At 38.4% G+C, this 27,651-nt stretch overlaps 1 protein-coding gene and 1 long non-coding RNA gene across 4 annotated transcripts in view; both read right to left on the bottom strand.

Moving 5' to 3' along the window:
* Nucleotides 1–300: 300 nt before the first annotated feature.
* SRSF12 (serine and arginine rich splicing factor 12) lies at nt 301–21,095 on the bottom strand. Of its 3 annotated transcripts, none has more exons than XM_054699029.1 (5): nt 20,967–21,095; nt 11,245–11,351; nt 9,843–9,944; nt 9,315–9,456; nt 301–6,506 (listed from the first exon to the last, which is right to left on the bottom strand). In XM_054699029.1, exons 1-5 carry the CDS (start codon nt 21,029–21,031, stop codon nt 6,137–6,139), a joined length of 786 nt encoding a protein of 261 aa, XP_054555004.1. In that variant the 5' UTR covers nt 21,032–21,095; the 3' UTR covers nt 301–6,136. The 3 variants fall into 3 exon arrangements, with proteins under 3 accessions (XP_054555004.1, XP_054555005.1, XP_037375995.1); XM_054699030.1 differs by lacking the exon at nt 20,967–21,095 and adding an exon at nt 20,581–20,620; XM_037520098.2 differs by lacking the exons at nt 11,245–11,351; nt 20,967–21,095 and adding an exon at nt 10,773–10,848 and having other exon boundaries at nt 9,843–9,954.
* Nucleotides 21,096–25,107: 4,012 nt separating this feature from the next.
* LOC129146487 (uncharacterized) overlaps nt 25,108–27,651 on the bottom strand; it is a 34,577-nt gene continuing 32,033 nt past the window's right edge. The window contains exons 2-3 of the long non-coding RNA XR_008553281.1: nt 26,654–26,740; nt 25,108–25,532 (exon numbers count right to left, since the gene is read on the bottom strand). This is a non-coding gene — a long non-coding RNA (uncharacterized LOC129146487). The remainder of the gene's footprint in view (nt 25,533–26,653; nt 26,741–27,651) is intronic.

The raw sequence follows: 27,651 nt of genomic DNA on the forward strand, positions 1-27,651 counted from the left end.
CATTTGTCAAAGGCGGCTACCTGTTCTATTCAAACCCGACTTAAAAAGGTCGTGTATCTTAAAAATACAGCAATAATTTAAAAGACAAAATTACATGCTTAAAAACAGTAATAATGAAAATAATTAATTTCTCTAATAATTCAGACAGTGATATCTTTTATGTATTTATAAGAAACTACTCAGGAAAGTTATTTTTCCTAGTCTAATACATAAATGGCAGAAGAAACATGGTATTTTATATCTGGTTGTAAAAGATAAATAGGTACTAATCAAACTTCTCCAAAGCTTGCCATATCTACATAGCTATGCCTAAATTATTACAGATTTTTTATTCTAGAGATCAGCGTGACTAGTTGTCAGAACCAAATTACAAATGTGCTCTTAGTAGTATATAATCTTTGAGAGGTGATAACAATTACAAGACATTTGATGACTTTTGATTATTTCCGAATATGCAAATATTTAAATTGAACTCAATTGCTTTCCAACAGAGAGTACTTTAAACAAAACTATTTTATTACTATACTTTACTTGGCATCATGGAATCATACATGACTTGGTTTTTCTTAGCAACACATTGGATAAATCTACAATTTCAGAGATCTTCTTGCTATTGACTAAGGTCTCTCCATAGTCCCTTCCAAAGCTAAATAAAATTACCTCTACTCTTCAAATCATCAGGCATTTATAACTCTCAAATTTTAGAACGAAAGGATTAATATCAAATATTGGATTGCTCATTTTTTATCAGCTTTCCAAGAATCGTAGCCTCTGTGCATTGTGTTTAGTTTCCTTAACCATGTTTTCTTTTTTTCAGTTGTCTTTTTCTGTGTTTACGTTCCTGACACTGGACACCAGATCCTGAATTTCAAAACTAAAACAATTATGCATATGAGATATTCAACCAAGATCTTCTGATTGCTTCTTAGATAATAGAGAGCTCTGTTTATGAATGTTAATTTAAAATTTTATTTATTCTTTTTAAAGATTTATTCACGCATACCAGAACCAGGGTACAGGCTAGATGCGTGGGAGGGTTAAGAGGATTCACCAGAGACAGAGCGGGGAACAGAACAAGCAGATTGGCCCAAATACACTGCTGAGGGGAGCAGCGGGTGAGACAGGAGAGGTCTGCTGCGCCATGTGGGCAGCTCCCTGGCCTGGGATCAAACTCATGCTGCAGAGGCTGTGGATTGCTTCATAGTGCTGTGCTTAACCCCTTGCGCCACAGGGAGGCCCCAAAATAAATCAATCTTTAATTTAAAAAAAGTCTTCATGTTTTTAAGTGTTTTTTAAAACCCCATTTAGTTAATTATATGGTAAGAATAGGGAATTATAGAATTATAAAGTATTAATAACAAAAATGGCATTTATATACATTAAAAATTGCAATGAATAGCATAACAACAGATCATGAGTGCCTTGTAATCAGCTGTATTTAACATTTTAAGGCCCAAAATTTAAGGTTTACCACTTTTCCCTAAAGTTCTTGAGAAATTATATAAATATTTCAGTGTCAAAATTTTAAATAACATTCATTCTTATTTTTAAAAATAAGAATTGTACAGAAGAATTCTTACAATATAAGATTGTACAGAAGTTTGACTAGTTATTTTGAAAAGGTCGTCCACAGAGTACTTTTTCTCAAGATGTAATTATTACAAAGCAGATACTACCTTACAAATATAATAGAAATGTTTTCTAACTTGCCTCCAAAAAGACTTAGATTTTAACAAGACTTTTATAATTGAGATTTTAAATTACAGTCAACTTAATAGCATTTTAGGCATATACTATTAGGAGTAAATTAAGGAAACTAGAATGTATTTCTCTCTCTAGAAAATTGGTGGTCACAGAAAAGAATTCTGGTTTCTCTCAGTCTACCTCTGTGAAGCCATTTCTAAAATACATATAGTACATAGGCATTTAGTTAACAAAATTACACTCCTAGACTACAGAAGTAATTTTCTCATTTCCATTACACTTTTTTTGAGGAACTACCTATTCTACACAAACTCTAACATAGATAGGTTCAAACAGTAACGAATATGGAATAAATTTCTATGACAAAGTCAGGATTATGAGTAGGTGTTCTCTCATCTGAGAAACAGATCCTTTCAATTTTCTATCAGCATGCTGAAAGAACTTGAAACCTAGCACACAGTAAGGTGTTTCTGATTTTGATTTGTAATTTACTTACTAGTTTATAAACAAATATAGGTTGAATATGGTGCTTTGTGTGAACCAAATATATACTTAAAATCACATACTACTGTTAAGAAATAGTAACCACAGCCCCACTGAGCATTTGTTTGCCTCAAGCTGGTATTTCTTTAGTTCAGAGTTATGGTTTATTCCTAGAATATAAGATTCAAGAAAGACTAAGCATACAACTCTTTGCTCCAAATAGAATGAAAAGATCATACCATCACGGGGTTGTGTGGGAAGGGTTTAGTGATGTGGTATAATAGTCAATGTATTCTTCACAATTCCATTAAATGAATGAAATGATATTTGTCATTATTACTGTTTTAAGAGAAGTTGAATCAACTTGGAATATCTAATAACACTTCTATCAAGAAATGCCATAGTCCTAAAAGACTTTTGACTGAATTATCTTTACACTAAATTTGCTTTTATAAAGGTATATGAAATACAAATTTCCCAAAGGGCCTTAATTGACCTTTAAGACCAAAGTCAATGTTTATGATCCTAAACATAAATACCTTATTTTCATCAAGGGTGATGCTAAATTTAGATGCTAAGTTACATAGTACTCATTTATTACTTGAACATGTTCTCTAAAATATGTATTTAATAAGAAAAGTAAAAGAAGAAATTAATATTTGAATGCTTACCCTGTACTTGTTTGGGCATCTTTTTAACCCTAACAATCCTATGGGACAGAAATACACACATTTTACAGGCGAAGAAACTGAGGTTCACAGATACTAATTTGCCAAGAATGCGCAGTAAATGGGTGTTTGAGGTTAAAACTAAGTTCTGGCCCAAAAACTTTAATGGCTCACTGGACCACTGGTACTTTGCAAATCACAGAGTTGCTTTGAAACCAGGGCCTAGACCTAAAACTATGATTCTGTGATGCCAATTTAAGATGATCTATACCAGACCATGAAGCACATATTTATCTCTACCAGTACCCTAAATATCCTACCAACCTGTTTGGAAAACAAGTTTAATTTTAGTATAATTTGGAAGAATTATAGAAGTGTTTCTAAATACTGTTTCCTTTCAACTTTGATTAATTTTGCCTCTTGGAATGGTGTTAGAATAAAAAAAGAAATTCTTATTTGTAGTACAACTATGTTTTAGAATAGATGAATCTTAAGTAAACAATCCAAATAATATATAAAATCCTTAAATTGGTTAATTAACATTTAAAATACAACATAATCCAGGCCTCCCTGGTGGCACAGGGGTTGAAGACAACGCTATCAAGCTATCACCAGCCACCAGCCACTGCAGCGCAAGTTTGATCCCCAACTGTCCAGGGAGCAACCCACATGGCTAAGCAGATCTCTCCTGTCGCGCCCGCTTCTCCCCTCAGCAGTCTATTTTAGTAGATCCTCCTGTTCTGCTCCCCACTCTGTCTCTGGTGAATCCTCTCACCCCCCGCACCTCTCGCCTATACCCCAGTTCTTGTATGCATAAATACTAAAAAAAATACAGCATAATCCCCCACTGTCTATTTGCAGCTGCAAGATACCTGCTGCTATACAGAAATCATGTATTATTCATGGGGAGAAAGAAAACAAGCAGTTGTAGTGGTCATCTTTATTTTCATTGATAGTAACTTATCCTCTGTGATCAGAAAAAAAAGAGATTAGTGCCCCCAGACTAAACTTGGGAAGTACCTGAAAATGATCACAGATGTGTAAGATGCTTGCTTTATTAACAATCTTACCCTAAGTAGTCTCTTAACTGGTCCAAAAAACAATTCTTTAACAAAAATGAACCCTAGAATAGAGACAAACCCAAAAGATAGTTTTCCATGATACCTGTACAATGCCAATCAATTTCCACTTGAGTCACAGAATCCATTTCATTGAAGCCTATTATCATTTCTAAGTCTATTCTTTCCTTTTCTTCTAAAACATCTTAGTCATATATTTGTCAGTTTTTTTCCTAAAAGTCACAGCATAGTAGTCAGGCACAGGCAGTATGGCGTCCAGCCATCCCCCAGCAACAAAGTCTAGTAACAGACATTTTGCCTGTTATTTCTGACCTCATTTTCCTCACCCATTGGTATTTACCTCATAAAGTTGTTGTGATGATTAAATAGGTGAGTAAATAATATAAGACTTATAAGTACTGCCAAAAACAAAGTAAATGCTCAAAAAAGTCTGAACTATCATCATTCTAGTTTTCCCATCAAACCAACCAGTATCCTAACCAACCTAGAGGTATTACCATGGAAAATGAAGTAAGAGGTAAAGGATAAAGCATGTTCAGAAACATTGCCTTGTTAACTTTATACTAAGCTATAATGATTAAATGTAGAGTATAGACATTATAATCATTTCCTAGTTAGTACTGAGAATGGCTATGTATTTGGGTGTAAATCCATTTATTTGGAAAATATAAAAAATTACTGTTAATATTTGTCTCACTTTTTCTTTGGACTATCCTTTAAATTTTCAAGAGTGCCACATAATTTTATAGTTATGTTTATTATAGCTAAATACTCAGAGTTGTAATTTTGAAATAAATTTTGCTATGAATAAAGAAAAAAATCTACTCAGAAAGTACAGTATATACAAACTCATGGTACTTTTCCAAATATTACTAGCATACTAATTATTTTGTAAAGTTCTTTCTTACACATAGGATCTAAAATGCAAAGAAAAATGAAACTTTTATTCAAAACAAATAGAAGCAATACTGGCTCCTATATGCTAAAAATACGAGTTTTTTTTTTCTTAAGCACTCTAGATACAAATATTAACTGTATGGGCTGAGAATGTTTAATTTTCAATATAATTCAACAAGGTACACAAGTAGAGCTCTACAAATATATCCCTTATAATAATTATGTAAAACCATTTTATCATAAATACTACCAAAATCCTGTGAAAAACAAACTACAAACACATTTTTTAAAGAATTTCTTAGTTATAACAACTACAAAAGCAATTATCATTTGTTTTTTAAAAAATGAAGGGCAGTATAACGTAAATTCGAGTACTGCAAAGTTGGCTCTTGAGGATGCAGTCTTCAGTTCATATAAGGTACTAAATACTCTCTCAAAAATAACAAGTTATTATATATATTTAAAGTCTTGAGCTAGAGCTCCAGAAAAAAATTAAGGAGATGAAAAGTAGATATGTAGAAATAATGGTATAAAATGATTTTTATACAAAATGTACCACTGTTCAAATGTGTAAGGCTTAATATGAATATTTTTGAATTGTACTTGCTTCACACAATTTCTTACGAACTCTCAAACCATTCAAAATTCAGTATTACTGAAACATTTTGATATTTCTGAAGTGGTATAGGATGGTATAGGATGGTACATGGTATAGGATGCAATTTAATGTAAACTTATCTATACTGTTCCACCCAATAAAAATAAAACCTTTTTGAGTTCAGGAAAGAATGTATTTTTCAATGTTTGATTTCTATATAAATTCAACTATGAATTGGCCCTAGTTTAAACAGAAGACACAAAAGAGACAAAATGTATCAAATATTTCAAGTCTACACTATTCAATTACACAGTTAAAATTAATTTTCATGTGAAAGTAAAGTGCTTTAAAGTAAAAAATGTTTTTGTACAGGTATTATTCATATTACTAATATTTAATATCCAAATATTTAGAATTTTCTAAATTAGTTCCAATTTACCCATTTCCTTTGAAATGTATCCTGCCACAATGTAAAAAAAAAAAAAGGTCTACAGAATGGTGACATTAGACACATCATATTTTGTGGGGTGGACCCTTAAACTGAGACAAAATCTTTATTCAAAGCTAGAGATATTTTATTTCTTGCACATGCTCAAAGTAACTAATATCAACTCACATTTTCTGTAGGCCTCAAAGAATTTTTATTTAACATAATGAGAGGTTTAATAACTTATATTAAAGACTATGTAGCACTCTTCTGTTGCTCTTCACCAACTATTTTTATGACGATAACTCCGAGATCTGGAATGTGATCGAAAATGAGAATGTTTTGCTGTTTGTGCTTTAGTTTCAGAATTGGTATACCCTTTGGGAGATTTACACGGGGATCTTGCTATGGAGTCAGAATGTCTTCCATGTGATCTTGATTTTGTTCCTGAGCTAGTCTGCTTTTGAGGTGAATTTGATTGTGATTTTCCTATTGACTTGGACCTTTTTTGTAGCGACTTGGACCTTGACCGTCCTCTAGAACCAGAATTCCTTCTTGGAGTTCTTGACTGCCTTGCTGAGGTAGACCGCCTTGGTAGTGATTTGGAACGAGATTTAGACTGGCTGTAAGAAAATCGTCTGTGCCGAGACCTGTAAACATCCATAATGTTAGAGTACATATTTCACACGAAACAGTTAAATAGGACAGAGAACAACATTTTTAGGAACTTGTATACTTTTTTTTCTAATTTAAATTTTATTTTTATATTCCCCATACAATTACAACCCCCTTATTTTTACCCCAAGCCCTCCTTTCCCCGCCCCCCACCCCCATAGAGTAGGAACTTGTATACTTTACATGACATTAGTTATGCTTTTATTGGATAAACTAAACAAACCAATTCTAATTGTATTATGCATGGTTTTGGCTCAAATAAAACCTGACTATATGACCAAAAGATTTTTACTTTGTTGGATACTTTATGATATGGGTCAATTTTGGAAAATGTCATATATTTAGTCTGGGTTACACAACTCCTTAGAGGTAGGAAAATCTGGAGAGGAAACTTATCAAATAATGCTTATAAAAACAAACACCTAGATGCAGGATTTCTCTATCCTATCATGGATTCAGCTTGTACTAGACTAATCCTTCCAGGGAAAACAGCTGTTTAGAAAATCCAGAAACATTAATAAGGCACTGGAGAATAATCAACATAAAACAAAGTTAAGGAGCTAGCTATAAGCCATGATTCTTTTACTAAGACCATTTTCCATATGCCAACATGGGAACTGACCCAAATCAGAAATGACTATTTTCTAAGCTGAAGAGACAGAGGTCAGAATTTAGGGTTATCAAATTGGTTGAGACTTGAGAGGCAAAATTCCAGAGATGAGGGAATTGCAGAAAGGAAAAAAAACACCCTAGATCTGCCTACAAATTCTCAAGTCACAGGCCATTTTCTAAGCTATACATGTATAGGATGAGACTCTAAGAGGTTAGCAGCTGAAGATTCAAGAACTGAGATGAAATTTTATCAAAAACACAATGCTAGAGAGAGAAGCTAGAATTCAAGTCTCAAAAGTTCAAGGTATCATGTAACAACCCAGGCTTTCATTTAAGAACCCAGAAGAGCCATATCCTGCAAGTAAGGGTCATGCCCAAGGAATAAAGCTAAAACAGATCAGCCATAGCAATGCCTCAAGCGAAGCTCTCTGATCTGTCAATACTCTGCCTGTTAGAACAAAACAATTTTTTTTGAGGTGGTAACATCACCCAAAGTTTGTATAATTTTTCAACAGCATACACCATTCAATAAAAAAGCGTAAAAGGTGTGTGTGTGGGGGGGGGAGACTAACAACTAAGGAAAATAAAAGATAAAAGAAACAGAGCCAATATGATTTAGATATTGGCATTATTCAGACAGGATTTTTTTTAATGATTGATTTTTAAAATTTATTTATGCATACAAGAACTGGCGTATAGGCCACAGGTGTAGGGGGTGAGTAGATTCACCAGAGACAGAGTGGGGAGCAGAACAGGTGGATCTACTGAAACACACTGCTGAGGGGAGGGGAGCAGTGGGCAAGACAGGAGAGGTCTGCTGAGCCATGTGGGTTAGCTCCCTCGCCCAGGATCAAACTCATGCCACATTGGCTGGTGATAGCTTGATAGATCCCTGAACTACCAGTGAGGTCCCCTAGATAGGAATATTTTAAAGGTTACTGTGACTAATATGTTCAAGAAAATAAGGGGGAAAGTGACAAAAATAGACAACATAGATGCAAAAAGATGGAGAATTTCCACACAATATTATAATCTATAGAAAGACAAAGGGACATTTTAGAACTGAAAATATATACCTGGATTTAAAAAGTCATTACAGGGACTTAATCCATGTAATCCATCCATTACATGGAGATACCTAGAGGTCTAGCTACAGCAGAAGAACTGAAAAACATCCTACTGAAAGTCAATGAGAAAAAAGGAATTTTTAGAAATCTAGAAAAGGGGCCCCCCTGTTGGCATAAGTTAAGTCTCAGCACTATCAAGCTCTCACCAGCCACTGCAGCTTGAGTTTGATCCCCAGCCAGGGAGCTGACCCACATGGCACAGCAGACCTCTCCTGTCTCACCCGCTGCTCCCCTCACAGTGTATTTCAGTAGATACAGCTGTTCTGCTCCCCACTCTGTCTCTGGTAATTCTACTCACCCCCATCCCTGCACCTCTAGCCTACACCCCAGTTTTTGCATGCATAAATAAAAATAACTCTTTTTAAAAAATCTAGAATAGAGCATGAGAGACATGTGGCGCAAAGTCATATGGCCAAAAGGAAAAAGTGAGTAAGAGAAGAAATAATATTTAAAGAGATGGTCAGAATTTTCTAAAATTAATGAAAGGCATCAACTTATAATTTCAAGATGAGTAAATCCCAGGTAGAATAAATACAAATAAAATGGCACTAGGCATTGCACCGCAGAACTGCTGTAAACCAAAGTCAGAAAAATCTGAAAATGCACTGGAGAATAAAAGACATATTACCTTCAAAGGAGTAACATTAAGACTGACAGCTGACTGTGGATATCAGAAAAACAATAGAATTAGACTAATAAGAAAAATTCCTGCCAGCTAACATTCTATCCTTAGCAAAAATATCCTTCCAAAAAATGACTATAAAATGAAGATTTTTTCAGGCAAACAAAAGCTGAAGGAATTTATTTAAAAAGTTAAAGTTAAGTCTGTCATGAAATAAAAACATTGGAAAACAGTCAATAACCCCAAGTTAAATAACAATACCTGTAAATGCAGAAGAGCTTATTTTCCTGTTGAAGTTGATTTTTATACACAGTAAACAAAATGATTCTGGTGGCCTGTTTTTAAAACCTATTAATATTTAAAATGATTTCCAGAAGTAATAGAAAATTAGATTTTTCAATCCTCTTGTATTCTGTACTTACTCTTTAAGGCTATCAGACCGTCTTCTATTTCTCCCCCATGAAGAACTTCTACTTCGAGTTCTTCTCTGGCTGGGGCTTCTTGATCTTCTATGATCGCTTGGAGAACAAGGGTGACGTTCTTTTGATTTCATTTGACCTGGTGCTAGAATATGAAGTACAAGATTTATAATTTCTAACCTGAAAACCTCAAGTAATAGCCATACAAATATTATCTATGATACTGTGATTTATAATAATATTCATGATACATGTAGCATGAATTATATATATTCGTTTTATATATATACACACACATACATACGCATGTGTGTATTTATATATAAGGCTCTGCCCCAATTCCTAACACTTTAGTCCTAAATGTAAAGTCCTAAATGGTAAGAACACTAGGAGCATCTTTTGCTCTAAAATTTGGTCTTTGACCCAAGTTCCTGGAAGTTTTTCTATTTTACAGTATTATTTTCTGATTAAATTTTAAGAAGATATCATTGCTAAAACAAATAAACAGGATCTATGTTTAGTCACACTTACTTTTGCGATCACCTTGTGCAAACTGTATTTCAATTTGACGGCCACATACCCACTTTCTATTGAGATTATAAAGAGCATCTTCAGCATCTCGAACATCTTCAAATATGACTAGCTGTTAAGGACACTTTGAATATCAGATATCAAGTAGAAATATTATTTTAATGAATTATTTACATGTGACATGAAATTAATAGGAAAAACAAGTTCAAGTTATTAAGTTCACATCTCTAATATGAATAATAGGTTAAACAAATTAACTTTTATTACCAAAACAAATGCTTTGCTATCATTTGGACAAATGAACCAAAAAAAATGCAGAAGCAAACATGTAACTGTACCTCTAACATATACATTAGTGTAATTGAGGTATACACATATAATTTGAAACATAAGAAAAAAATAAGTCCAATAAACTGTTTAGGACTCACTCCTTTCTTTCTTTCAGGTTTTTCACTGAAAAAAATCAGCATGCAGAAATGTTTATTCTGAAATTAAAATTATTCCTTCATTAAATGGCTTTTTTATAATACTTAGGAAAAATTACTTATAAACGAAATTGTACACACACTAGTGAGCTAAAACATTGTATTTTCAAAACTTATTATCTTTTAAAAATGATTGTGTTTACCTCTGAATATGCTTTAAAATACCTTTATGCTTTTACTACTTAGTATGTTATTAAAAACAAACCATAAAGCCAATCTGCAGACATCTAAAATTACATGTATTGGTTTGTCATATTCCACTAAATTCCCTTATCTATATGAATTAACTAATTATAAATATAAATATCCCTAACTAAAATGGAAATAAGGTATATAAAAAGAATAATTAGCTGTATTTCAGGAGGTTCACTGGTTTAATTATTTTTTTTAAATAGAAAACAGAAAAAGCTCAAGAAATGCAACACAAAATGAGACTGGCAATTACCTCAATGAAACTTGATCTTGAACCTTGACCTTTACTCTTTAAGGCTTGCGAGATGGACTTTATAAGGACGCAGAACCAACAAAATCAGACTTGGCTTTGACTCTGGAACTCTGAATAAATGTAGGAAAGCCGAAGTCTCAACCTGGTGTTGGCTTTGTCTTTTGCTTGATAAAGACTTCCCCTCTTCCAGGTCTTTATATCTGTGTCCACCCTCCCTCTTTACTCCTTGACGCTTGAACTTTAGGTGTCTTTTGTCTCGCCTGCTCGGTTTATGCTTGGATTCTAGCTAACAGGTTGGTTCAAAGTGGGGGGTGCTTGCCAGCTACTGTGGACTGCTTTAGAATTTCTGAGATAAAGAAATAAACACATTTAATTAGGCAATTTTAATTTTATAACATATGCTCCTGAACTTACATGTAAGTTCATACACATGTATGTAGTATATTCTCATGCACACAGTAAAATAAAGGATATTGAACATAAGCAAATCCTCTTGGGCGGCGGGTGTAGAAGTCAAGTGGAATGTAAACGTCTACTATAGGGCCATATCGACCAAACTCACGACGCAAGTCCTCAGGCCTGAAGTGTTTTAGAAATAAGGCAAAGAAATATGAATAGCTGGATTAAAATGTTTTGCCTACAGAATCCAGTTGAAACCTTAAAAAAATGTATATTATCTAGACCAGCTTTTATCTTAGTTTGTCTTTCATAAGAATCAACCAGGGTTAACAAAGGAGGAAAAAAAAGAAAGAAAACAAATTCTCAGGTCTCACTTTTGGAGATTCTAATTCAAGAGGCCAGGATTGGGGGCTAAAAATCTGTATTTTTTTTTTAAGATTTATTTTTTATTTATGCAATAGCTGGGGTACAGGCCAGAGGCATGGGAGGGTGAGAGGATTAACCAGAGACAGAGTGGGGAGCAGAACAGACAGACAGACCGAAAGCACTGCTGAGGGGAGCAGTGGGTGTGACAGGGGAGGTCTGCCACGCCATGTGGGAATCTTCCTGGCTGGCTGGGAATCGAACCTGCGCTGCAGAGGCTGTGGACAGCTTCACAACACTGTGTTCAACCCGCTGTGCCACTGGGGAGGCCCTGAAATCTGCATTTTTAAAAGCACTCTAGATGGCTATTATGTTTTCTTAGGTTCAGGAAACACTGATCCAGTATATCCATCTTAGAAAGTTTATTCTTATTAAAGAATTTTCAACTGTCAGGCCTCCCCTGGTGGCGCAGTGGTTGGGCGCTGGGCTGCGAAGCTGCCCACAGCCTCTGCAGTGCTGGTTCGATACCCGGCCACCAGCGAGGGTCCCACATGGCACACAGACCTTTCCTGCTGCGCCTGCTGCTCCCTTCAGCAGTGTATTTCGTCAGTCTGCCTGTTCTGTTCCCCGCTCTGGTGAATTCTCTCACCCTCCCGCGCCTCTGACTGTACCCAGTGCTTGTATAAATAAATAAATCTTTAAAAATAAAAAGAATTTTCAACTGTCAGTACAGTTATAATTATGAACTTTTGTTAAGAATACATTCATTTGCTTCATTATAATTTCATGTTTATATTAATTTTGTTTTCAGATAGCAAGAATTAGATCTAAAGAAGTCTTAAAATTATTTCTCAACTGTTAAAGAAAAATGGATGTTTTACCATTACACATAAAGTAAAATAACTATTGCATTCTCAAGTACGACATGTATTTTAGCCTCCTAATTCCGTCTGATAGGTACTGAAGCAGGGACAGCAAAGAAATACATAGCATGCATGCTATTTCTCTTCATAACGCTACACTTTAGAGACAAAACATTTACCATTCATTAATAGCCTACAGTTATAGTGCAGTTATATGTTAGCTACTGTTCATCTTTAGACCACTTAACTCACAACTTTCAGATAAGGGCACAAACAGATAAACTTGCCTAAAGTCACCAAGTCAGTGACAGATCTGGAATTAAATTCCCATAACCTTACACTAGTGTGTGTTCTTAACCACTATAACCTACTACTACAGCCTCATGGGGATCTTAGAGACTCAGCATCAATAACACAAAATATGGTTCAGAAAAAATTAATGCTCCCACACTATAGAAAAAGACTCCAAGATAACTGGAAGCCTTTAGCTTGGGCAAATGGAAGAAAGATGGGATCAGAGACAAAAATCAAAGTGGACTCCCTGGTAGTGCAAGAGCTTACGTCTCATCACTCTGAAGCTATCTGCAGCCACCGCAGCTCAAGTTTGATCCCGGCCAGTGAGCTAACCCACATGGCTCAGCAGACCTCTCCTGTCTCACCCTCTGCTCCCCTCAGCAGTGGTATTCAAGAAGGAGAAGAGAGATAGAAGCAGCTTTTAGGACAGAAATGTTGAATTTGAAGTGATCCACATGGATTCTGTAAGCAACTGGAAATTGTGATCATACAAATTATATTAACTTTCCCCTCAAGACTAGAAGTCAATGATTAAACCTAGATGTGAATTTAAGAGTTACTACATAAAGATTCAACTGACACTGAGTAAGCATCCACCAAATATCAGACAGTACAATCGATGATACACTATATTTTTATTATTTTAAAAATTTTTTAATAATTACAATAGCAAGTTTGTCTGCCTCCATGCTAGGTTACTGCTTTAACGGATAGTACCAATGTGGTTTTCTTTCATTTATTCATTCATTCAACAAATACTTACTGAACATGCACCAGGCTCTAAGGATATGGTGAGATGAAAAACACAATTCCAACTCCCATAAAACAGTCTACAGGGTAAAGATTCTCAGCCATTCCTGGAATATTGCAATCTTCTGTGAAGGAATGTTAATGTAACAGACACCAGCCTGGTGCATTAGCTTCAGTAACATTTAATTTTTTTTAAGGGTTTCACTGGAAATTTTTTTTTTAATTTACTTATTTATGCGTACAAGAACTGGGGTACAGGCCAGAGGTGTGGGGGAAGATTCACCAGAGTGGGAACAGGAGGGTTGATTGAAATACACCGCTGAGGGGAGCAGCAGGCAAGTACAGGAGAGGTCTGCTGTGCCATGTGGGTTAGCTTCCTGGCCAGAGATGGAACTCAGGCTGCAATGGCTGCAGACAGCTTATTAGTGCTGAAACTTAACCCCTTGCACCACCAGGGAGGCCCCTCACCGGAAATTCTAAGACTCGGAGTTGAGAATCATTTCTAAACCAGATATCGTCACCATTATATCTTAGTACCTAATATAGTTGCTTGGCATACAGAAGGTGTTCAATACATATTTACTGTATCAATGAATGAAAGCATTTTTTAAAAAGATTTATTTTTATTTATTTATGCATACAAGAACTGGGGTACAGGTCAGAGGTGCAGAGGTGAGAAGATTCACCAGAGACAGAGTGGGGAGCAGAACAGGTGGATCTACTGAAATACACTGCTGAGGGGACAATGGGGCAAGACAGAAGAGGTCTGCTGAGCCATTTGGGTAGCTCCCTGGCCAGGGATGGAACTCATGCTGCAGTGGCTGCCAATAGCTTGATAGTGCTGAGACTTTACCCCCTGTACCACCAGGGAGGCCCCTGAAGAACACATATTGTTATCAAGGAGTCTGAGGCTGCAGTTAAGGAGACAGTGAGAGAAGTTACCTTACAGAAAGGTACAAAGGTACATACAGCCCATTTAGCAAAGCTAGAATTCAAATCTAGCTTTTTTTTTTTTAAATCTTCTGAGTTAACAAATACCACCAGGCAAATGTGAGTGTCTGATAGGAAAAGCATCCTAGATAGCAAAAAAAAAAAAAAAAAAAAAAAAGGGTGGGGGGGATGCAACAATGTGTATCACGGATGTTTGGAGTCCCAGAAATGAAGGGTGACAGGAGTGTAAAGGAGCAGATAGCAGATATCAAGAGTTGGTTCCCATTGCTTCTACCCTATTACCTGTTTTCAACTATTACCTGTTTTCATTTATTTTTGTAATTTTGGTGTAATCTATTTTGACATTCAGAAAAGTAGAGGGAATAAAACAAATATCCATGTATCCACCAACAAGATTTATTGTATCTCAATACTTGCCCAATTTGCCTTAACTTGTAGAACTTATTTAAATAAGATCCCGGCAGCACTCTGTCTGCCCCCCTGTGACTATGCAGGTGCCTCTCTCTCCCTCTGCAGGGCAGCAGCCCTCCAGCCTGCCCGTGACCTGTATACCATGTCGGGACTTCTCACTGACCTCCCTCAGCAGAGGCAGCTCTCCTCAAGGCTGCCGGCCTGCAACCATGCAGGCCTCTCTAAGCAAACCTGTCCCCTTTGGGGCAGCTTTTCCTGCCACTTGTGTCTATGCAAGTATCTTTTACTGTTCTATCCCTTTTCTAATAAACCTGCTCTTTAAATATAAAAAAAAATAAAATAAATAAGATCCCTCCCTCCACCTCAGAAATACTCATTGATATTCATTATTCCCATGCATAACTTTGCCTTTTTGCCACAAATGCATATATATCCATAAATATACCTTTTATATATCAAATTATATATATGTGGTATCAGACTATTTGTATAATTTTGCATTCTGCCTTATCCTCTCTCCATATGGCTCTATAGTAATTACTTAAACTCTGTTATTATTATGAATAAACCACAATTTATTCATAGATCTTTCTGCTCATGAGTATTTAAGACACTTTTTGGAAAAACTGCAAACTGCGCTGCAGTGGACATTATGATACCTGTGCTTTCCAGAGCCCTCTGGGGTTCTCTGGGATCTGTCACTAGCAGTGCAATTGGTGGGTTGGACTACATATTTTCCAAAGTAGTCAAATTAACTTACATTCCTCAAAACATAATGAAAGTTTGTGTTGCTCCATCTCATTAATGTCTTTAACTCTTTGTCATTCTGAAGGACGTAAAGTGAAGGGGCATCTCATTTTTATCTTAATTTTAATTTACCTACTGACAGTGAAGAGCAACATCTTTCCATGCTTTGGGTTATCTTGTGTTAACAATTAAGAGTAGAATTTCTGGGTTAAAGAGAATATATATATATTTTTTACTTTCATGAAACTGCCAACAGTTCTGCAAAGTGATCATACCTTTTTATTCTCCCACTAATAATATATGAGTTTCTGTTACAGCAATCTTTGTAAGTACTTGTAATGCGAGTCTTTTTAATTTTAGTATTCAAGTGGTTATTAAATGGAATCTCACTGTGGTTTTAATTTGCATGACCATTTTTCCATGTGGTAATCAATCATTCATGTTTTTTACCTAATTTAATGTTTACCTTTTCATTACTGAATTATAAAAGTTCTCTGTAATTCTCAGCATTTTGTCATATATAATTTTAATAAATATTTTCTCCCAGCCTCTGCTTGCCCATTTACTTCCATTAAATGCATTTCAAATTTCAAATTAAAGTAGAAATTTAAATTTTGGTGAAACTTAATCTTATCAATATTCTTTTTTCTTTTATGGTAATTGCTTTACTTTTTTTTTTTTTTTAAAGGTTTATTTATTTATTTATACAAGCACTGGGTATAGTCAGAAGCACGGGAGGGTGAGAGAATTCACCAGAGACAGAGCAGGGAACAGAACAGGCAGACTGACAAAATACACTGCTAAGGGGAGCAGCGGGCATGGCAGAAGAGGTCTCTCGCACCATGTGGGACCCTCACCGGTGGCCAGGGATTGAACCAGCACTGCAGAGGCCGCTGGCAGCTTTGCAGCCCAGCGCTCAACCGCTGCGCCACCAGGGGAGGCCCTGGTAATTGCTTTACTTTTATCTAATTGCCTGTTAAAATAGTTGCCTATTCCCACATCATGAAGATAGTCTAAATTTTCTTCTGAATGTTTTATAGTGTACATTTTGATCAATGATCCAGTTCAAATTATGAGGTGAGGTAGAGGTTCCAGTTTTTGTTTCTTTCTTCCTACATGGATATCCAGTTGTTACAGCACCATTTGTTGAAAAGACTTTTCTTACTCCACTGGTTTGGTTTGGTATCTTTTTCAAAAATCAACTGACTCTACAAAAGTGGATTATGTATGACTGTTTTACTGACATACTTTTCTATCCATATGCCAATATCATTGTCTTAATACATCTTTTTAGTAAGTCTTGAAGTGAAATAGTGTAAGTTTCTCAATTTCAGTAAACTTTTTCAAGATTATTTTGGCCATTCCAGATCTTTTACATATCAATCTATTTTTTTTTAAGATTCATTTATATATACAAGAACTGGGGTACAGGCCAGAGGTGTGGGAGGTGAGAGGATTCACCAGAGACAGAGTGGGGAACAGGCAGACTGACTGAAATACACTGCTGAGGGGAGCAGTGGGTGAGACAGCAGAGGTCTGCTGCGTCATGTGGGTCACCTCCCTGGTCAGGGATCCAACTCGTGCTGCAGTGGCTGCAGATAGCTTCATAGTGCTGTGTCTTAAGCCCTGTGTCATCAGGGAGGCCCCTCAATCTATTTTAGAGTTAGCTCATTAATTCTAATTCTATTTTTTACAGTGTTTGATCAGGAATGCCTTGATTTATAGTATAATCAATTTGGGTGAGAACTAATAATAATATTGTGTCTTTCAATTCATGAACATGGTATTTATCAAGTTATGTTGGCCCTCTTTCATTTCTTTTGGCAATATATTGTACTGTTTACTGCAAAGGTTTTTACATTTTTTTCACTTACTTATTCTTAAGTAACTTTTTTGATGCTAAAGTAAATGAAATAGTTTTTTAAATTGCTATTTTCAATTGTTTGTAATTTTTATAAGTTTACCTTGTACCCTGGTAACTCACTAAGACTCATTATTTCGGGCCTCCCTGGTGGCGCAGCGGTTGAGCGCTGGGTTGCAAAGCTGCCCGCGGCCTCTGAGACGCCGGTTCGATCCCCGGCTGCTCCCCGGCCACCACAGGAGGGTCCCACATAGCGCGCAGACCTCTCCTGCCACCCGCTGCTCCCCTCAGCAGTGTACTTCGGTCCTTCTGCCTGCTCTGCTCCCCGTTCTGGCTCTGGTGAATTCTCTCACCCTCCCGCGCTTCTGACTGTACCCAGTGCATGTATAACCAACCAAACAAAGAAACAAATAAATAAAACATGCCTCTATAAAAAAAAAAAAAAAAAAAAAAAGACTCATTATTTCTTGCCTTGTTACAATGGCTAGTACCTGTAATGACACATTGAGTGGAGGTTGTGAGATAGGGCATCCTTTCCTTATTCTGATTTCAGGAAGAAAGCATTCAGTTTTCATGTGTAAATACGTACCTATACGTTTCTCATAGATGCCCTTTATTAAGGGGAAAGTGTTCCATCTATGCCTATATTGCTGAGACTTATTATCCTGAATGTGGCTAAGTTTTGTTTAATTTATTTTTCCCATCAATATCAAAACATATAGCCTTATATAAGCAAAGAATGCTACTAAGTATGTCCAGGAGAAGTACCTGATCTTTACTCTCCAACCTAACATGTTATACATCAAAATGGGAATGTCATATCTGGGATTTGGCTATTACTTTGTTCATTAGAAAACTGTATCTGACATTTAAAAATAATTACTCTTGTACACCTTAAAAGGTAAAAGATATTGAAATAATATTCTTCCCAATCCATATCTTATTTCACCAGTGAAAAGAAACAACACAAATTATAAAATTTTAGAATTTATTTTTATTTATACTTTAATAGTCAAAGATATTTTCAAAAGATTTGAAATGTTTTTGCATGTTTTTTTGCATGTTTTTGCATGTTTTTTTAGATGTTATGTTACTAATATCCTACCCCCATCATCAAAGCACTCTAGGTCACTGGGTCTCCCCCCATTCCCCATTTGTTCCCACTTCCATACTCCCTCACCCCAATTCTATAGTCATATTTCTAGGGTTTGTTTTGGTTTAGTTATAAAACTTATTTTTAAAATCTTTCTTTAGTTCTTAAGTTCAATTTCACACCTAACAAATTTTACACTAACCTATGTCTTATGCTTTCTGCTATATATGAAAAAGTCTACTTCAAAAAGACTTTAAATAAAATTTGCCTTTGTTATAAAACATTTATTAAATAAAATTGGAAAACAGGAAAAATAAAGCAACCCAAATGGATTTCTTCCAGGCTCATTTTCTATATATAATTTTTCCCTTCTTCATTTTTGAATATAATTTATTCTGAATATATAGTTTTGTACCCTGTTTAACTTTAACCCTAATGATTTTTTTAAAGGATTTATTTTATTTTATTTATGCATGTAAGAACCAGGATGTAGGCCAGGGGTGCTGGGAGTGAGAGGATTCACCAGGGACAGAGTAGGGAGTAGAACAGGCAGATCTACTGAAATGGATTGCTGAGGATCTACTGGCAGATCTACTGAAATGGATTGCTAACGCTACCTGGTCAGGGATGGAACTCATGTCACAGTGGGTGGTGATAGCTTAATAATGCTTAGACTTTAACCACTGCACCACCCGGGAGGCCCTACAAACCTTTGAGATTTTGATTGTTCCCCCACCCCACGCCACCAGAGGCAGTGCCCAATAGTAGTGGAAAAATGGAAATCGAATCTCAATTATCTGTCTTGATTACTCAATGGTGGATTATTTAGAGCAGAGGTGTTTTTATTTAGACTGTACAACATCTAAACATTTAAAAATGTACTGAAACATGAAACTGCCAATATTTCATAGCTTTAGACCCACAAAAATGGGGATTTCATATAATGAAACTTAATTCAATATTCTGAAACCTTGTTTACACACACAAAATAGAAGGTTTGAAATCTTGAAATTTAGGAAAATGTGCAAACAATTCCAAATGTCTACACAGTAGTTATCAGCTGAAGCTTAGTAGCAGCTGCTGTCCCCTTTAAATAGCACCTGCTCTTTTCCATTAGTTAGTCTGTGCTATCCTATTGTGCCTTATAACAGACAACTTCACTAATTCATATTACCCTGGCTGGCCCCTATGGCCATTAGAATTAGAAATCTTTATTTTATTTTTTGAAGACATACTGAAGACATACTGGAGAGGCTTGATGCTTATTTAGTATCCAAGCGGTGTGTTTAAACGTAGGAACTTTTTCACCCTACCCAAATTATAATTTTTGCTTGTTTTCTATGCAGTGTATTGATAAATAAAGGCATCGCTTAGGTATTTATTAATGCATGTGAATTCACATACATAATTGTAGGGTGTGACATACATAATTGTTGTGACATACATAACTGCAGGGATCAAAGAAAAATACTTAACTTAGTGTTTAATACTTAATAATTAACAAAGGTAAGTTATGATGGTTACGCCAGATGGCTCTGGAGTCAAAAGGCTCCAATGCATATGTAGCTATGAAGCGCCGACATAATTCACTAAAACTGTGCGCTTCGGCTTTCCCTTTTGTCCAAAAAGATAATACTGCATATTTCTACAAGTTGGAGGGGGGTAAATTAAGTGTGGTGAAATAAAAATATCTATTAATGGCGCCCCTCCCCATTCTTTCTGGCTCCTATTAAAGTAAGTGTTATGTGAAGAAGTCATTCCTTGAGATCTATGTTTAGGCACTACACAGACAGCCCCAAAGTGCGGGGGATGGGGGTCAGATGGACGACCATCAGAACAGACCCGGGGTGTCTCCCCGCACCGTTCACATGGGTGTTTATACTGTATCCTGAACTTTAAAGAAACCCTACAGCCTCATTCACTGAGTTATCCTTTGTACCCAGAATAACACGGCGTGAACCCCCAGAATCAACCAACACTACCTGTAAACGGGCCATTACTGCGGGGAAGGAAGCTGAAGGCAGCAGGTACGCGCTGTCTCACAACACGTCCTCGCCAGACCCATTTTCTACTCACCTAGGAGGTGAGACTCGCGGCTCCATCAGGGAAACCACGACAAAGGGGCCGGAGCGCCGGCGCCCGCCGCAGCGGCAGCCGGAGGCGGCGGGGCCGGGGCCGGGGGCTGGCGGGCGAGGGGCGGCCGGGCGGGACGGGCACCCCCGGCCGGCTGCGCGCTGAGGGCCGGGCCGCGGGGCCACGCCGCGCAGGGGCGGAACGCCGGGCGGCGGGCGAGGCGCGAGCCCCGCACAGGCCGCGCGCAGCCCGGGAAGGCGCCTCCGCGGCGAGTCGGGCCGCGCCGAGGGGAGGGGCCGGGCGCGTCCGCAGGGCCTCGGCCCGCCGCGGCGCCTCCGCCGTTACCCCGCCCCTCCCCCGCGCCCCAACCTGCGCCCGCGGCTGCTCACCTGGTGGCGTCCGCGACATTCCGGACGAACAGGGAGGTGTTGGGGGGTCTCGTGTAGCGAGACATGGCCGCTCCCTCCGTTCCCTCAGCTCTGCCCGCGGCTGCCGGGCCCGCTCCTCCGCTCCGCGCCGCCGCCGCCACAGCCGCTCCCCGGCCCCCCGGCGCGACCCCCTCCCCTCGGCCTCGGCCCCGCCAGCGCGCAGCCGCAGAGGCGGGCGGGGGGGCGGCCGTGCGGCGCGAGCTGGCCGGGCGGACCGCGCGGGGGCGGGGCCCGCGGCCGGAGGGCTCCGGCGAGGCGCGGTGCTGTGGTCCTGGGGTCCCCGGGGGCGCCGAGGGCCCGAGCCGCGGGGCTCCTCCGAGGGCCCGGGGCTCGCGGGAGGGGATGGTGTGGAGGTCCGGGAGCCCGCGGAGATCTCGGGAGGGGCGGCGCCGGGGTCCCGGGGTCCTACGGTGCCCGACGGGGAGCGGCGCGGGCGCCCGGGGCCTCGGGGGAGCTGAGGAGGGGCCCGTGCCGGAGGCCGGGGGACCGGGGGTTCCTGGAGGGTCCCTCGCGGGCGCCCTGGCCGGTGGGGCCGACGCTGGACTCCCGGCCCGGGGGTCCGGGCGGGGCGCGGCTGGCGCTAGAGTGTGCCCGGGGAGTGGCGGCCGGGAAAGTCTGGGGGTGAGACCAGGGAGCCAGGGGCTGGGGGAGCCTGGCTGAGGGGGTCTGGCGCGGGGGTGGGTGGAGTTGACAGCCGCGTTCAGCCGCGCATCTGCCTTGCGGCATCTGTGGTCTTCATCCCTGCGGGTTTAGCCCAAGAACTTGGCAATTGGCAATTGTTCTGCCTCCAGTCCTTTCAGTCTTGAGCCTTGCTGGGATTTTCAAACTGTGAGATCTTGGTTTTGTTGTTTTGATTCTTCACCCATTATTTGCTCAAGACATAATGTTCACTCATTGGGATTTTTTTTTTTTTTAGCTCGAAGCACTGTCCTAGGTGTGGGATATAGCAACAAACAAAATAGGCCAAGTCCCAATCTTCATAGCAGTTCCATTCTAGAGAGAGGGACCGACAATAAAGGGACGAACAAATGAATACATGATGTGGTAGAAAGCAATGAAAATGCATTGGCAATTAAGCAAATTTAAGTTACCCTCCGCTCCAACATGTTTTAGTCTAGCCCCCTTTTAGTTACCTCCTGCCTTCACGTTTGCTCCTGTGGTCTGCAACAGCCAGACACCAGGACGATAACTAGGTAACTCATAATTATTAATAGCGTCTCTTTTGTTTCAGAAGTGGGTGGCTTTGGGAAGGGGGAGATAAGTAATATGGTGACCCTACTAGCCAACAGCCATCTCAAAGGCCATGAGATTCCCAAAGTCTGCAAACACTTCTGGAACAGTGGTCATTATTCAAAAAGGAGTCTCTGTGGTACATAGCAAAGGCAGGGTTAGATTGGGAATATAATGGGGGTGGGCAGGAGTCCTCTTCTTATGGAGCTTAAAATTTGATAGCAACGCAGAATCTAAGTACAGGAATTACAAATAAAAGATACAAACTATACCAAGAACTGTGAAAATAGCATTGTGCTGCTGAGAAGGGAACTTAGGGTGGGTGGTTGACTGGTGGTTGACCGGAGAACTACAAGGGTCACTGAAAAAGTCACTGGGGAAGTCTTGGAGAGATGTTGGAAGACATGCAAGCCATGCACAGGAACAGCGGGTGCAAAGGCTTTGAGGCAATATATAGGAGAGTAAAACTAGGGAAGAACAGGAGAATGAGACTGGAGAGCAGTCTGGGTTTTGGTAAGGAAGTTTGGAATATTGACTTTATTGGTTTGCTAGTGTTGTCACAACAAATTACCACAAATTCTGTTTTTTAAAACAGCAGAGATTTTATTCTCTCGCACTTCTGGAGGCCCAAAGTCTGAAATTAAAGTGTTAACTGTGTCACACTCCCATTGAAGACACTTAGGAAGAATCCTTTCTTGCCTCTTCTAATCTCTAGTACCTCCAGGAGTTCCTTGACTTGTGGCTGCGTTTCCCCCATTTGGACTCAGTCTTCTCAAGACCGTCTCTCTGGATATGTATCATTGGATTTAGGGCTCAACCCTGTAAAACAGGGTGATCTCATCTCAAGATCCTTAATTTCCCAAAGAAGTTAAGAGAATTTCCAAATTCTCTAATAATTATGTGACCTGATTATATCCCCAAAGACCTTTTTTCCAAATAAGGTCATATACCTGGAAGTCATGGGGCTCAAGACTTGGATGTATCTTTTTTAGGCCTCCATCCAACCCTCTATACTGACCTTGCACTGAAAAGCTACCTGACTTGATGGGAGGTGAGTGTTCTTATTAGCAATCCTGACATATAAAGTTGGGTAAAACTTCACTAGACTATGACTGCTGTGAACCTATTAAATATAGTTAATCATGTTACATTGTATAAATGTGTCAAAGCACCACACCCTATACCTTAAACTTACATTGTGATATGTCAATTATATCTCAAACTAAAACATTAAAATATTACAATTTAATGCTTCTCAATTTTTCCCTATAAAAAATGGAAAAATATTAAAAAAAAAAATAAGGAGCCTTCCTGGTGGCACAATGGGTTAAGTCTCAACACTATGAAGCTATCCGCAACCGCTGCAGCATGAGCTAGGGAGCCAACCCACTTGTCACAGCAGACCTCTCCTGTCTGGGCTGCTGCTCCCCTCAGCAGTGTATTTCAGTAGATCTACCAGTTTTATTCCCCACTCTGTCTCTGGTAAATCCTGTCATCCAACCCTCCCACCCACCCACACACACAACCCTCTGGCCTACACACCAGCTCTTGTATGCATAAAAAAAAACCTAATACGGTTATTTCTCATTTAGATACTATCTCTACTTTATCTCATTTATCAAAAAACAGATTTTAAACTTTTCATTGAAATCACAGTTCTATAAAGACTATAACAAGGAAAATTCAGAATCATTTTTCAACCCGTTAAAACTTACCTTGGTGGATAAGTTTTTAAAACCAGGCATCTATAAGTTATATTTAAATAGCAGCACATGTGAATTTATTTCTAATGTTTCAACCTTTACTCCTGAGACCTGTCTCTGAGGAAATTGCTACTAGCTAAATTGTTACTTAGAATGTAAGCACTTAGGACTTCTTCATCTCAAGTACATGCCCATTCTAAGCTGGCTGGCTTTTGTACTTTTTCTGTCACTGTGGAACATCTATTCCAGATGGTAAAAAGGAAAAAGACAACCCTCTGAGTTTCACTGGTAAATTTTGGGGAGAAGAATTTAAAAGAAGAAAATTACTGTTTCTGGGTTATTAATAATGTTTGAAATGTAAGGCCATCCTATTTCTAATTACCATGGGTAATCAAAAAATACCAAGGCCAGTCAAGACCAAGCAACATGTATTTGTTATTCTAAAGCAATCATATAGCATACAGGGCTGTAGAATATAACTTTTCTTCCATTTCTTAAATGGATCAAAACAGGCTAATTATCAGGTTTGTAATTGAGTCAAGTCATGAAAGACTGGTCTATTTTAATTAGATTAATGAACTAGATTAATTTTTGGCTGCTATAGTGGAGAACTAGAATTTATTGAAAATTAATTTTGCTTAGCTATGTATAAGTGTCTTGAAATTTGTGTGGTGAAAAGTAATTTAAATAAACAAATCCAGGATTAATGAAGTCACTGGCAGTGAATAATCTTAAACTCTGAACTCATTCTCCAACAGGTGGTGCTAGCTCTCCTCCAGTGAGAGCTGTCCTGTTCTATCCTTTTTCAAAATGTACCATGTCCTTGAAGGTGAAGAGTAACATGGTGATTTGTATAGAATATAGTGCAAACATTGTTCTAAATTTTAGCTTCCCATTTTATTTAAGGGAAAAACACCAAAAACAAAAAAAAGATAGTAAGCTTGGCCAGGGTGTGTTAACCGCTTGCTTTCTGCACAGTTTAGCTATGTAGTTTTACTTTGTTGACCCCCAAATATTAGTATCTGTAGGGTTTTTTATTTTATTGTTCTGTTTTTCAGGAGAGAGATTTTCTCTATCCTTCTGTGGAGGGTGGGTATAAGCCTAGCTGCTATTATTCTAGAAGTTAAGTAGGGGCATAAAGCTAAGGTTTTCATAATTCAATACATTTCATAATTCAATACAATTCTGACTTAACCTCCTACTTTACCTTTTGTCTTACTTCCCTGAAATAACCTGGGCACAGTAGAGGTCTGTTTCAATTTTTTTAGTGAATCTACCTAGCATATCATGGGAAGGGACAGATTTAGAGCCGGGTGATGCAACGTCAGAGCTGGCATCTGGAGAGCTGGTGGTTCCTTATAAGAACTTTCAACAGATTTTAGTTCTTGTCCAGGCCACATTCAAAGTGACAGGTGCCTTCAAGTCCACAGCTGTTCTTGACTTGTATTTTGACTTTTCTGACTGCAGGTTCTTTGTTTCACCTTCTTCTCTTTTATTAAGTCTCTGCTTGACCATCTGCTTGCCATTTTCCAAGTCTGAAAAGACTACATTCTCCAGCATCCCTTCCATCTAATTGTGGCAACATGACCAAGTTCTAACCAAAAACAAGTAAAAAAAAATGTTTCAAAATAGCCCTTTAAAGACATTTGATTCAGTTGACATATATGTTCTTTTATCCTTCTCTTTCTTTTTCCTTCTGCCCTGAAGGTGGACATGATAGCTGGAATGCCAGCAGTTATCTTGAACTCATGAGGAAAGAATCCACATATTGAGGATGGGAGAGTAGAGATAAAAGAATCACGATCCTGTGTGGCTTTGTGGTATCCTTGGACTAATATCAGACTTATTTTATATGAGTGAGAAATAATGTTCTATTTTATTAACTTAAATAATATTTGGGGGTTTGGATTAAATGCCATAAATCTAATCTTAGTGCATTCATCTTTTATTCCACCATGTTAATGTAATATTTTGTGGTGACAAGAAGCCTAGAGAACATTCATAGAAGTTGCCAAGTTACTGAATACCCTAAATTATTCCTCAAACAACTTGGAGAATGAGATCTCCCATCTCCTAGTTCAGAGTGTCCTCTGTGTAATAATACCCATAACTAGGACCACGGGATGTCTAGAATTAGGGGCAGGAGGATTGATGTATCTAAAATTTGGGGCATTTGGGCCTCCCCGGTGGTGCAGCAATTGAGCACTGGGCTGCGAAGCTGCCCGCAGCCTCTGCAGCGCCGGTTCGATCCCCAGCCACGGGCGAGGGTCCCACATGGCGCGCAGACCTCTCCTGCCACCCGCTGCTCCCCTCAGCAGTGTACTTCGGTCCTTCCGCCTGCTCTGCTCCCCGCTCTGGCTCTGGTGAATTCTCTCACCCTCCCATGCTTCTGACTATCCAGTGCTTGTATAAATAAAATAAAAATAAATCTTTAAAAAAAATAAAAAAAAATTTGGGGCATTTAACTAAGAAAAAGAATACAAAATCGCAAATACAAAATTTGATGCTCTCTTAGGTGGGTTTCTAGAATAACCCTGAATGTTCCTTAGTCTAATCCCTGAGATGAAGCAAGTGATTTCTTGAGGGCAGGCTCTCAGGAAATTTTAGGAGAGTGAGGGATGCAGGATAGGTCAGGAGAAGGTAGGCAAAGGTGTGGCTTCAGAAGACATCTAGCCTTGACCTAATCTTATGGAGCTCTCTGGACTATGAACTTACCTGCCATGAGGCAAGTGCTTTTATGCCTGAACATGTAAGTCATGGGGTAGTTGAGGCTCTCATGCATCTGCAGGCAAGATGATTTCCCTAAGCCATGGGAAAACAGAAGGTATAGACATGAGTCCCTAGACATCAACCCCTTCACAACTGGGAGATGGGTGCACTGACTTGCTGAAGTGAATCAAGACAGAAAAGCAGGAGTTCTTGCCATAGGAACAAAAGAAGAGGAAATAGTGATTTAAAATTTATAAAAGTTGATAAATACTGTAACTATCACAAAATCCAGAAAAAATATACCTGGCACCTCTCTATAACACTATTTCTCCTGTCTTTCCTTTTTTTTTTTTTTTTTCTCCATAGCCTTTTATTGTTTCTAGACATGAAAATGGTTTTGTACTATTTTCTATAGGCAGCACAGAAAGATAATTTAGTCTAGTATGAGTGATAGACTAAAAGGTGAATCAGCATTTATTATTACTATTATTGACAGTTTTGAAAAATGTTAGCTTCATAATTTATCACTAGTGTGTATATTTTTAGGATGATTGCCAAGTATGGTAAAGCCTCTATCAATTTTTTTTCACACATGAGTTATAAGATATGATATTTCAAGTTTTTGTGGGTAGTGAATCTTAAATTTTCTTTGAATTGGCCACATTCATTAACTGGTCTGTCTCCCATGTCTTGTCAAAGTGATACAGAATTATTTTATGTTACCTTTATTGATGTCAGTAATTTATGTTCAATCAACAGGAAATTAAATTTCCTTTAAGTGAGTGACATATTATCAAACTTTGTCAAGATCAGGTGTGTCAGATAGGCTAAGACTCGACCTAGTCCTTTGCATTTATCCATGTGACTCCACAGACAGATGTGCACACTGTGTGTGATACTGCTAAGTCTGTACACTCCAAAGTAATTCTGACACATTCTAGTTTAAAAACTTTCCATCAAAAGTGGGGGGAACTATGATACATTTGTAATTGTGTACATTACAT

Source organism: Talpa occidentalis, unplaced genomic scaffold (assembly GCF_014898055.3).
Source record: "Talpa occidentalis isolate TD23 unplaced genomic scaffold, MPIMG_talOcc4v2.1 talOcc4.2, whole genome shotgun sequence".
NCBI classification, from domain to species: domain Eukaryota; kingdom Metazoa; phylum Chordata; class Mammalia; order Eulipotyphla; family Talpidae; genus Talpa; species Talpa occidentalis.